This window comes from Nylanderia fulva, unplaced genomic scaffold (assembly GCF_048542155.1).
Source record: "Nylanderia fulva isolate GAGA-0341 unplaced genomic scaffold, ASM4854215v1 Scaffold336, whole genome shotgun sequence".
In the NCBI taxonomy this organism is placed as follows: domain Eukaryota; kingdom Metazoa; phylum Arthropoda; class Insecta; order Hymenoptera; family Formicidae; genus Nylanderia; species Nylanderia fulva.
This window is the reverse complement of record NW_028190407.1, coordinates 15,465-29,106: the sequence shown is the minus strand read 5'-3', so window position 1 is coordinate 29,106 and position 13,642 is coordinate 15,465. Positions and strand designations below refer to the sequence as shown.

General features: G+C 26.9%; 1 protein-coding gene and 1 long non-coding RNA gene across 2 annotated transcripts; one reads left to right on the top strand and one right to left on the bottom strand.

Moving 5' to 3' along the window:
* Nucleotides 1-3,997: 3,997 nt before the first annotated feature.
* LOC146722286 (uncharacterized) lies at nucleotides 3,998-5,230 on the bottom strand. Its single transcript, XR_014925237.1, has 3 exons — nucleotides 5,093-5,230; nucleotides 4,556-4,781; nucleotides 3,998-4,071 (listed from the first exon to the last, which is right to left on the bottom strand). It is a non-coding gene; the product is annotated as an uncharacterized LOC146722286 (long non-coding RNA).
* LOC114939258 (juvenile hormone esterase-like) lies at nucleotides 5,096-13,408 on the top strand. Its single transcript, XM_029313535.2, has 10 exons — nucleotides 5,096-5,257; nucleotides 5,686-5,831; nucleotides 8,346-8,503; nucleotides 9,599-9,887; nucleotides 10,470-10,655; nucleotides 11,133-11,323; nucleotides 11,419-11,596; nucleotides 11,976-12,296; nucleotides 12,545-12,689; nucleotides 12,775-13,408. The coding sequence occupies exons 2-10, from the start codon at nucleotides 5,759-5,761 to the stop codon at nucleotides 12,935-12,937; spliced, it is 1,704 nt and encodes a 567-aa protein (XP_029169368.2). The 5' UTR covers nucleotides 5,096-5,257; nucleotides 5,686-5,758; the 3' UTR covers nucleotides 12,938-13,408.
* The last annotated feature ends 234 nt before the right edge of the window (nucleotides 13,409-13,642 follow it).

Here is a 13,642-nt window from a genome sequence, read left to right as displayed (position 1 = left end):
TCTACTCGACATGATTGATCTTCTGCTAGCATTTTTTCGGTTTAGTAACTACTATCTATGTAATCAGTTTTGAAATTTTAAACATTCAATTTAATATAAATAAAATTAACTTAAATTTTGAGTGACAGTTGACAATATATTAAAAACATAAAATTAATGTAATAAAATATATTGATGAAAAGTATCACATTTAAAAAAAGTCGTTGTTGCAAATATTTGATAATTTTTTTGTTCGACCTCACTCACAACAAATATATTTATATATGTATAACATAATTATTTTTGTGAGATTTTATTTTTTTGTAAAGGCTTCTTTGTTTCAGACATTAAGATTTATTAAAACTCGAAGAATTTGACTCAGGTAATTTTTAGGCATATTTGTATAAGATCCTCTTCGGGACCTTTCGTATTTTCTTTCTTTTCCGTAACAATAAAATTTCTTTCATTTTCTTCAGGTAGTGTATATCAATATGACAGACCTTTAGGGTAAAATAAATAGAGTTTATTTAGAGAAAGCAAATGTAAATCTGTCTCTTGTTAATTACATATTTCTCTGGCAAAGATGTTAATAAGACATTAAATTTTTGATTATGATTTAAAGAATAAGATTATGATTATAAGGTTTGTGGAATTTTTCAATTTCCTCAATAATAAGAATAATATATCTTTTACTTTTCAGAATCTTACTTATTATTTACATGAATGGAAAAAGTTAATAAAAAATTAGAATTAGTAATAACATTCTATTTAGTTTTTTTAAAGATGTCAATTTTGTCATTTGGTATGTGCGTATAAGGTGATTTTTAATAATCACCTGTAAGGTGATAGACTGACCTATAAAGTGCAATATGACTATATTAATATTTTCTAAAATAAAGTTTTACATCTTAGCCAGAAATAATATCGAATTTATGTCGATTCGCGACGACAATTTGATCATTCATTTCTGGCTGGGATTTAATATAAAAGAAATGTACTTGGAAATATAGAATAAAATGTAATTATATATAAAATATATATTAAAATAATATATATTCCTTAACATGTTTATTAAAAAGAATTAAACTCTAAACATAATACGCTATTATTTCCTTTTAATAACATTTTACAAAATATGTTATAAAATCATCGATTAAAATAAACTTTAAAAATGTATACAACATTTTTTCAGCAAAATTAATATATTTATTAATATTAAATATAATTTTTATTATTATAGAAAATTGTAATTACAACATGCAACATTAAAGTATGTATCAGAAACGGTGGTTCTCATACACGATAACTTGTTTAACGACATATGTAATAAGACGAAAAACTGACTTTATATATTTATTATCTTGACTTTGTTAATTACCGTCTTTAATGTTTAATATTACAATTCAATTTATAATTAATATATTTGTATTGCGCTAAAGAAGGCTTGAAATGTCAGCCGAAACGTTCGCATAAATGTTTATTTCTTATGTATTTATTTTCTCGTTTTAGATGAACTTTATTAATATCATTTGACAATTGCATTTTGTTTAATAGCTCTTATAGCTTTTCTTTGTTTACAATTATTAAGTTTAACAGAGCTAATTACTATTTTAATTTAATCTAAATTAAGAACGTAGATATTTGAGAATCGCCAGACAGAATTTAAAAAAGGTAAAAATCTTCTCTCGACCGTACTGGCAAATATTATTTATTCAATCACAACGTTTCGACCCTTCTTTGAGTCCTTATCAAGTGATCTAGATATACATAAACAGAAATTAATACATTAAAAAAACAAAATTACTTCACTAACAATATTACAAAATGATAAAAAGAAAACGAAGCAAGACTTACTTGTAAGAATAAAATTAAAATTATAATTCTGAGATGTCAAGAACGAACATAGTGTCGATTTGACAACACGTCAAGACTCTTAGACGAGTTATTGGAGACTAAACGACCACTATTATTTTGTCGTAGATATTACTTAGATTGTCGGTATCCTTTTGTAAATTAATAGCGTTATTATTTCCCTTAATAAAGAACATTTCAGCGATTTCTTTTTTTTTTTACGTGTTTTTTACTATGCATAATCTAAATTAGTTTGTTTTCCATTAGTTTAAGTGTATTGTTTTAAAATTTTTAGAAAAATTATATATTATATAAAGAAATAACGAAATTTGTTTATTCTCGATAAATTTTAGTAATAATTTATTCAGATAATTTAAACGGAGGTTTCATGTTTGTTTATCTATACATGCAGCGCCATTTATTTTTATAATACCTATGTACGCATGAAATCTAATCGAAATCAATTCATTATCTTTTTTATGCATTTATATTCAACAATGGAGAATATATTTTTTCTCGTGTTATATACCTCTTCAAAAGTTTACAAATATCTATTGTTTTAAGTTATCAACTTTTACCTTAAGAAACCATATTGTAATTAATTTTCTTTTAACATTGCATTTTTCACATGTATACATCAAATTAAGACTTACATAACATTTTAGGAAGATTGGCGTAAGAACAGAGATCTGATTTTAATAGCTCTTATAGATTGTTTCAATACTGTCAAAGTTCTTTCTTTATAGAAATTTATCACTAGTAATGCCAATTTATTACTTATTTCGAATACTCAAATTACTATATATAAAAAAAATATCCTTATCACTTATTTCGAGTACTTAAATTACTGTATATAAAAAAGAAATCCTTCTTTGCACTTCACAAGAAATCGCAATAAATTTAAAATAGCACGTGATAAAGTTTCATTAAAATACTATTTAAAATTAATTTTGAATTTATTGCAAATTCTTATAGAGTATTATGTCCAGACTCAAGAAAGGGAGAGTCAGAGGAAGAACGTAACTACTGATTTTGTCGAACGACGCCGAACGGTGCGTCTGTTCGACCCGAACGAACGTGAGAAGGCCCAAATAGATCAACGACCGAGCAGGTCGTTATTACTCTATTTTAAAAAATTTGTTCGTCGAAAGTCCCTTTTTGGCAAGAGAATTTAATCTCTTTTGCTCGGGATGGGACCTTGTGCGACTTCTGGTTTGGAAAGGAATGAGAGTGGGATTTTTTATTCAATTAATTATATAAAGCTAAATTCATAATTAAAAATGAAATTTATTTTTATCATACCATAAAGAAAAAAATTTTATACATAAGAAATATTAAATTTACAGATCTTATTCTACGCAAAACGTACATAAAGATGCGTGGGAGTGTGTGTGTGTGTGAGAGAGGGAATCGCAAGTTTCGGAAGAGAGAAGAGGGATACAATAAATTTCAAGTAATTATTACTTTTATTAGTATATTATTATCGGTAATAATATTTTCTTTAACTCCACTTTTTCATTTTATCATTATGGTCTTATCATCTGGATATCATAATATAAATTATTATCTTGATGAAAATTCGGATTCTATGAAATAAATGCAATTTTGATATTATCACTGACATATATGCAGTTTTTTGTTTTATCTTAATTACTTTAAAATATTAAACCTATTCATATAGAATTGTATTAAAAAATAATTAGTTTATATGTATATTGATTAATACATATATAATAAAAATATGAACTTTAATAATGTTAGGTAATCGTTAGAGATAATATATAAATCAGAATATGTTTATTATATGCATCTCATTTTTAAATAGTTGAGAATTCTTTGCAATTAAAATCAATATATAAAATTTAAACGTGTATTATTAAATATAGTTAATTATATGTTCAATCGATTTAAATATTTAATTTTTTTAATGAAATTCTATCTAATAATATCAAGAAAAGTATAAAAAATATTTATTCCAAATAAAACTTACAAAATTGATTGAATAATTATATTCAGCAAAAGATGTAACTTTTAATACACAAATTTAACACTTATAACAATAAAAAGTGATCAATTAAACTATAATTAAATTATTTTGAATACACTTTCTGACTTTAGTTAGAGGAACGAACAGACGATCGTTGTCAAACAGCAAATTTATAGCGAATATTACTTTTCAATTTCTTTGCAACGTCACAGCGCATCACTATCCGCATCGCCTTTTTTGTAGTGCAATTAAAGCTACAAGATATCAACAATATATAAATTGAGTTCAGTTAGAATAATTTATATAGAAAAATGTAATATATTTAAATCTGTTCATTGTCTTGAATTTCATTATTATTTTTCCATAGAAATATACACCGAGAATTTTCTTTTAAAAATTATCATGAAATTCGTCATGAAACAAAGTGATATTCCAAGAATTTTATAAAAATTTCTTTGATTAAAAAATATATTTATTATATTTATATCACAATAAAAATTATTAACATCCACCACAATAAGATATATAAATGAATTTTAATTAAATATATAGTATATATTTATATATAATAATAATTTCAAATATATTAATAACTATATATTAATAACTATATATTAAAAACCTATGTTTCTTTAAATATTTTAATAATTTTTTTAATTCGTTAACTTTTCACAAATAGGTGGAAATAATGAATTTCGCGAGTTTTCTCTTTTTTGTTTAAATTCTGAGAAAAGTTACCTAAAGTGATTTACAAAATTTTATCGAATAAAATTTTTGTGTCTTCTAGTACACCACACTTGACAAAAAATCACAGATTTGGTGAGATAATTTTTTCATGATATACCGTATGTTTAAAATGATCAAAGTGTACGATATGTAAAAAAAATCTCGATTTGCTCTGAGAAAAAGTTAAGAAAAATATCCGTGGCAGCACAATATTTTTCCCATTTTCCAATTATTCACTCTGAAATTGAAATAAATTTACTTGAATGATTGTAATATAAATAGTATAAAATGATAAAAATTTGAATAAAATATTATTTTCTAGTTATACAATATAAATAATGAAAAAACAACTAATATAATTAAATAAAAAAATTTAACATACAGACATACATATCCGCAGACACACATATACTCAGCAGAATTATAATAAATACAAGACAATGTACAGTAACGAAATACAAGAAGACACACCAATAAACAGACATACATGAAAATAAACGTAAACATAACGATACAATAATACTGGTAGACGTTTCGAGACTCTCGTACATTTTCAGTACCATGTAAATCATCGGAACGAACAGACGGTCGTTGCCATACAGCAAATTTATAACGAACATCACTTTTCAATTTCTTTGCAACGTCACCGCGCATCACCATCGGCATCGCTTTTTCCGTTGTGCAATAAAAGCTACAAAATATCAACAGTATAAAGTGAGTCTAGTTAGAATTATTTATATAGAAAAATGTAATATATTCAAATCTGTTCATTCTGTCTTGCATTTCTTTATTATTTGTCTATAGATATATGTATATACGGGAGTTGTTAAAAGATTACTGTCACAGCATAATATATGCAGTGACAGCAATCTTTTTTTTCATAGCATGTATATATATAACTGTTTATTGTAAGAGAACCAATCGCGCGTTCAAAAGAAATTAATTAATTTAATAAGTAATGTGTTTTTGAACAACATCAGCGATATTATGCAACTATGTATGATCCGATGACAGCAGTGAACATTATAGAATTAAAATATTGTGTATCGTCGTTCTGCGTCACTTCGAAGATACCAATATTTTTACATTTTTTTTTTACTACTTTTTATGGTAAAAGTTGCTTCTCCAATTTTAAATTACAGATCGTTGACCTCGTCAGCTTCTACTAGTCAAGATATTGTGTAACAATATTGCTATCCGTGAATAGAAATAAAAATGTTAAACGTAAACCTATGTTTAATCTCTATTTTGAAATGCATTCTAATGCTGCAAATACTCAAGTACACAGGTAAGACTTTTATTTACCAGATGGTCAGTGTTGTGTTTAAATGGTTTCAAAATTAATTACATAAATCTGAGATAAAAATATGTAAATTTATCTTAGATAAAATGATAATGATTTTGTTTTAAATATATCTTGAGAAAGATAAAATTATATGGCGATTCATTTAGATAATTTTCTGATAATATTACTTTTAAGACCGCTTATGCGAATTCAATTATAAAAAAATATAAATTATAAATAGTATATATAAAAATGCATTTATTACTTAAGAATCTTTATGTATTATGACTTTAACCAAAAATTATTTAAACAATAGTCTAGATAATTTAATAAAGATAACACTTTCTTTTTATCTAAAATGCAGCTATAAAACAAAACATATTTTTATTATCTATATAAAGATAAAATGACGTCAAAATTGCATCTAAATATCATATATATAATTTTATTTAAAGTTCAGCAAACACTGGCTATAACTTTCAATGAAATTATCTGAACATTATTCTACATAATTTAGTAATAATAACACTTTTTCATCTAAGATGCACATATATATATATATATATATATATATTATCTATCTAAAGGTAAAATAACAAAATTTTATCAACATGATAACCTTCATAATTTTATTTAGATAACAGCAAATACTGTAGATGATATATATAACTCAAGTAAAAAGAAACCTAAACTGTGTAACACCGTTTCGTTACTGGAAAGCACACAAAGCCCTCTAATACAGGGAGCTCTCCAGCGGAAAACGCGCAGATAAACAAACAAAATATCGCACAATCGGTTATCGAATACAACAATTTCCGATTTTAAAAAATTTTCTATTCCACAGTCAATTGCACATTAAATTTATTTATACCTCCTTGCCCGGGAAAGCTTGTCCGCAGACTTATGTATAATCGCTTCAGCGAGCGTAGATCGTCATTTTTATTTGTTTTCACGAGTTCCATATTCCATATAAATTTGCGTTTATATAGTGCGCACCGTGCACACCGCAATATTCCTCGGGCATACCTCGAGGAACACAATGGCAAGGCACAACAGCAAGTTTTCATATAACGCCTCTCCGTTCCTTCTGATGCTGCGCGCGCGCGCGACAACAAAAGCCGATTAATTACAATATATTTCGCTGAATTAACGAACACGATGCGAGACGAAAATTGCATCGACGTCGTACAGATAGAATATAAGCGACCGAAGGTGCGTTTCGGCCTGACATCTCCGCGAACTTGACGCGAATACTCGTGATGTTTTGAAAACACACAAACACACACACACACACATATAAGTGCGCGAGCACTTTTTCGTGCCTTTTATAAATAATAGCACCCGTGTGGAAATGAAAAATTATTTCCAAATGACCTCAGGAATCTCCTTATTAACAGGGCATCTGGTAAGAACTGATTCGCATCTATGCACCTATGCGAACCAGTTCTTCTAGACGCGACATAACATCAATATAGTAAGCCTATAGTCGGTGCCTGCCTCTATGTGTAACATTGTGGTAATCTAGCTCTTATAAATATGTATGTATACTATCCAAGCGCTAGCTAACATTTGGTAGAAAATAACACAAAAAAGTTGCGCGTCGCGTAGAAAACGCGAATTTTATAAAAATGTACATATATAGGGTGTCCCAAAATTATCAGATGCGCTGTTAATAAGGAGATTCCTGAGATCATTTGGAGACAATTTTTCCTCGGCAAAAATGTCAAAGCACCAATAATTTTCGAGTTATAAGCTATTGAAAAAAATTAAATTTTTTGTTAAATTATAATGTAAGCTTTATTATACGTTATTATTATACGTTATTACTTATTATAAATTGTAAATTATGCCCTGTGAAAATAAAATATTAACAAAATCACTTTCTTTATTTTAGTAGAATTTTAATTTAAGATTTAGTTACACAGATACACATGGTAAAAATTGAAAACATGTAAAAAATGATGACCTCTCTCTCGACATTTTTGCTGAAGAATGTAATTTTGGGATACTCTGTATATATAATTTTATATACCTATATAAGAATCTAAATAGGTTGTAACTTTTTGTAATACTTAATATTTAACCATGCATAGTAATTAATATATTTTTTCTTTTTTAAAGGAATGAAATTGAAAAGAATATTTGTTCGTTGATATAGTTGTTCATATATCTTGTGTAATAAAATTTATTAGTTGTTGTACAGATAGCAAAAAGATGTATAAGGAAAGTTAATTATGTTAAATAAAAAATTCTTTATCTGTGACAAGACAGATTTTGTTTGCAATATCGAACATTTGTTAATTTTGCATTAGTGCTGTTACAATGTATATATACTTAATAAGTGCGACGTTATCTTGTAGCATACAAATAATTATTTATTTATAATAATAATATTTATACGAACTCTATTTTGACATCGCGTATCTTTCGGATCACGATAAGAGAATGTCTATATATGTTTATAGTATATAAATATTTATTTTTCGTTATAAATTAGCCAGAGCATACATTTTTCAGATCTACCCGTCACCGCATCGTCGAACAGAGTAAGAATATACGTAAATGTGTCTGAAGGAACATTAGTCGGCATCGGCGAGAAAAGCATCTATGGTTCTTACAATGCCTTTCGTGGAATACCATATGCTAAACCTCCAGTAAATGATCTCAGATTTCAAGTAAGTACAGAGAATGATTGTAAATATTACTATCTTTGTTAAAAGATTTACTTTGACAAGTGATACAAACTGTTTATAGGATAATTTTATAAAATATAAAAGATACAGTTATTTACAGTTATTTCTTCTTAATGAGGAAATAAAAACTTTTAATAATTCTTTTGTCGTTTCCATAAACGTTGTCGAAAACAGCGATTCATTACTTATATCCTTTGAATAGTACACATTCTCCCATATTCGTTCTTCCCATTGCTTGCCGTTAACTGATTTCTCAATTTTAATATTATCCATAACATGCCTTTCAATTAACATGCCTTTTTTAAAGAAAGGATTTATGACTTAACGATATCGCCAAGTTTAGAACAAATCGCAATTGTATGTGTATTTAAAATAATAAATTTAAAAAACTGATTATAAACAACAGATTTTTAAAACATCTAAATCTTTTATTAGTAAATCTGTTGAAGATAGTCCAAATCGTAATTATTCTCAAAATAATGAGAAAAACAAATGCTTATCTCTTTTATTAGTCCGTTTCATACCTCATTTTGTATTTGCATGTGTATCTGTTCCTACAAGTGTCTGGTGTAATTCTTTGAATTTTACATATTGTAGGGAGTGTTGTGCCTATTGTTAGATAATGTTAAAATTAGCTAGATAAAGATGAGATGAATATGTAAATTTATCTTACATATAAGATTAAGATTATTTTGTTTTAAATATATCTAGACAAAAGATAAAATTACATGGCGATTTATCTAGATAACTTTCAGATAATATTGTTTTTAAGATCGCTTATGTAGACAAAGTTGTAAAAAATGTAAATTATAAATGAGATATAAAAATATATTCATACATTCATTTCTAAATTTTTATCGCTTATTGCTTAAGTCCTAGTAATTAATTATTTTTATGTTATGACTCTAAATCAATTATCTGAATAATTTAGTAACGATAACTTTTTTCATCTAATTGTAAAATGCATGTATAGGTAATACATATTTTTTATTATTTATATCAAGATAAAATGGCGCCAAAATTTTATCTAGCTGATCATCTATAAAATTTTATTTGGATAACAAATACTGATTGTAGGATCCGCAACCACCAGAACCATGGTTCGGCGACAGAGACGCTTCGTTTGACAGAAACGTCTGTCTTCAGGAAGTGCCAATCTTGCACGCAGTCTTAGGCAATGAAGACTGTCTTTATTTGAACGTGTATACCAACGATATGACGCCTTCAAAGAAAAGTGCTGTGATGGTGTGGATACATGGTGCAAGCTTTTTTATGACAGACAGCACCTCGCGTATTTACGGTCCCGATTATATCATGCGGAAAGATGTGGTACTCGTTACTCTGAATTACAGATTAGGTGTTCTAGGTACATTATTAATTAACTCAAAATCATTTTATGTTACTTGCGGTCTACTTTTTTTAAGTAAACACATACGCATTCTACTTTTTACCTTTTCACGATCTAAATAATTTACGTGTATGAATGATTCATTGAAAATACCAATTTCAAAACAATAACCAATTCTTATAACTTATAACTTTTTTATAAATTTTGTATCTTTTTAAAACAGTTATCGAATTATAAGCAATTAATAAATCTCGTGAAATTATCTTATTTAATCGTTGGAATTTTTAAATTTTTATATAACTTATATAAATAATTAGAGAATATTAAATGTTCGATCAAACTAGCACAAATTAAATATTATTAAGTTTCGCAACGTTTCGACCACGTGGTTGATTGGTCCTTATCAAGTGAAAACATTAATATTAATTCAACCACATAGTTGAAACGTCGTGAAACTTAAAAAATTATAATTTGTGCTAGATTGGCTGACTATTTAATATTCCTTATTTTACTGTAGCCAATGCTAATAATTAAGACTTGATTATATAAATAAACTTTACTAAACATATTAACGACAAGTTTCTTTCATTTTCTCTTTAGGTTTCCTTAATTTTTATAAAAAAATGGCGACAGGAAATCAGGGTTTAAAAGATGTAGTTATGGCGTTAAAATGGGTTCAAAGAAATATATTGCAATTCGGTGGAGATCCCGATAACGTCACAATTTTTGGACAAGGTGCGGGTGGAGTGATGGTTCACTATTTGACCATTTCACCGTTAGCTAAAGGTACGAATCAAAAAAACATAATATTGATATACATATATCATGAATATTTAAGAACACATTCTATACAAAAAAATAAAAAAAATTATTATAACTTTGTTACAGCATAAAATTTTAAATAAAAAGTTTTTTTTTCATTTTAAGTTAAATTTCGATTGCAAACTATATAATATCGACATTTTATCGTCGTAGAAAAAAAGGAGGATTCCAAAATTACTTGGAAGATAACTGATAACATCCTTCAGTAAATAGAAAATCGATTCTAAATTGAGAATTGAAAATTAAAAGCACGCTGCCCAGGTAGCAAGTTGACGTTATTAAACGTCAAAATGACGTCATTTTAACGTGAGCTTGCTATCTGGGTGATTAGTTTTATGTGTTATATTGAGTCAAAGAAAAGAAAATTCAACATTTCATAATAAAATCATATAAAACTTCTTCGAGTGCCAATTATATTATGTACGAATGTGTGCTTAACAGGTTTATTTCATAAAGCAATATGTCAAAGTGGCGCTGCGACTGTTCCTTGGGCTTTCACTGAACGAGACGATGCTATCAATAACGGTCTGATGTTAGCCCAGAAACTTGGTAATGCGACTTCAGATCCGGAAGTCGCCTTGAAATTTCTGAAAAACATAGACAGAAGAAAATTGATAAGAACAGAAACGGAGGTCTTTTTGCCGCTCTATTACGATTATTGCAATACTAATGTTCGATGAATCACAATAAATTATTTTTTTACATTTATAATATTATGTCCTTGCAGTTTGGCTTACAATTAGATGTTTGGCTTGCATTTACGCCGACCGTGGATTCCGAGTCATCGAATCCATTTTTACCAAAAAATCCATTGCAATTATTACGTAATGGAATTAAAGTACCAATCATGTTCGGATATAATAGCCAGGAAGGCAATTTTTTCGTAGGTACCAGTGCTCCCAGCCGTAAGTATATGTATTTGCTTTTACTTTTTATTAACACATTATTATTAGTATATCATGAATCACTGTTTATGTAAAATTTACATAGAAAAACAATCTCCAATATTTTGAAAATGTTTTAATGTACACACAATGTTATAACAAATTTAATCAATATTAATAAGTTTCAGGATTTTATCAATATGTAATTTTTAAATGTACAAAGAATTATTAAGTAATTATTAATGAAATCGTTTTGTTTCGGAGTAAAAAAAAATTGAGTTACATATTTATTTAAAATACCTAAATAAAAAATAGTTAAAAAATTAAAAAATAAAATTGAAATTAAAATAAGTAAAATAAAAAAAAATTAAAATTAAAATCGTTATTAAATTCATTTCAGGGATAAACAACAAGACTATTAAAAAAATTAATTCTGACTTCAAGAAAGCCATATATCCTAAAGTTTTGCGTCAATTACTACAACTAGGGATCACGATATCGGAATTACGATTATTGTATTTTGGTAATCACAATGTGTCAGAGAAATCTATAATGAGTCTTTCTGATTTTATCGGCGATCAGTATATCTATAGAGGCATTATTCAAGCAATTGATATTCAATTGAATTCTAATGTTAACGGCCCGACTTACTTGTACAACTTTTCGTACAATAGTGAATTCTCTATTTGGAAGAAAGTATTTTTTGACAAGCCGCTTCCAGGTATTGCGTTATTAATTAAAGTAGAACAATGTAATAATCAAATTAATATTAGAGTTACAAAAGAAGTGAACATGAAATTGGGTGTCTTTAAATTTTTATATATGTTTGTTAGAAGACAAACGTAGATTTGAAGACATTTAATTAAGAAAAGTTTAGAGAACATTTAAATATAAATTTTAGATTGCACTTGTAATGTATTGGAAAAATTATCAACTTTTGAGATTAATTTGTATAACAATATTTTGTAGGTACATCTCACTTGGAGGAACTGAGTTATTTATTTTATCCTCATATAGTAGAAGATTTCGATGTATTACCATTTGAACATGGTACGCCGGATTATGAAATTATGGAATACTTAACGCAGATGTGGACAGATTTTGCTAAAACGGGGTACCATAGACTTGATATTTCTTACGAATATTTATTGTAACATCGTACAATTGCGTAATAATAATCAAATACACATATATTGCAGAAATCCAACACCTTCTTCAGCTAATTTTACATGGACCCCAGTGAAAAGTAGAACAACGTATGATTATTTAGATATTCATACTAAACCTCAAATGAAGATTTTTATTAAAGGAATCCAACGATGGGATTGGGAGATACTTAGATCATACAAAAGAGTATACTAAAGTGGAACAATTTCCAGATATAGAATCATTCGTTAATCACACAAACCATCATACAGACCTATAGTATGAAATAAAATATGAAGAATTTTAACTAAAATTGAATAGCTCTGAAAAAAAATATTTATATGCAAAAAACTGACAAATTAACAAAAGACTGACAGTGGGAAACAATGTGATGTATCAATGGTGACCAAAGCTAAATCGTTTTTTCAATTTGCAATTTTCCTTTTTTTTAAACGCATTATCTGTTTATTAGATATAAATATGTGTATATATATATGTATACTGTATATAGTATACATATATATTTACTGTATTTCGAAAAATAAGATCTATACTATACATATTATTTTTCTAAATATTTTTTACTTTTAATAATTTTAAAGTAATCCCAAAATATATTTTACAATCCTTGGTCAAAGATTTATTAAACCCCAGACGTATGAAAAATATATTCTTTTAAAAATAAAATGTCTTTCTTTCTTTTTATGTATTTCTATTTAAATACATTTTCACCTTCTCTATTTTTGAAAAAAAAATTAATATCTCAAAAAATGATAACTGAATTGCTACAATACTCTTATCGAATCATGCGATACACTGACTCATAATTCCAATGAGAAAATTTTTGAGAAAAAAAAAGAAAGAAATTAATATCTAATTTATATTTTATTGTCAATCCACTATCTCCTTCTGGCTCAGACG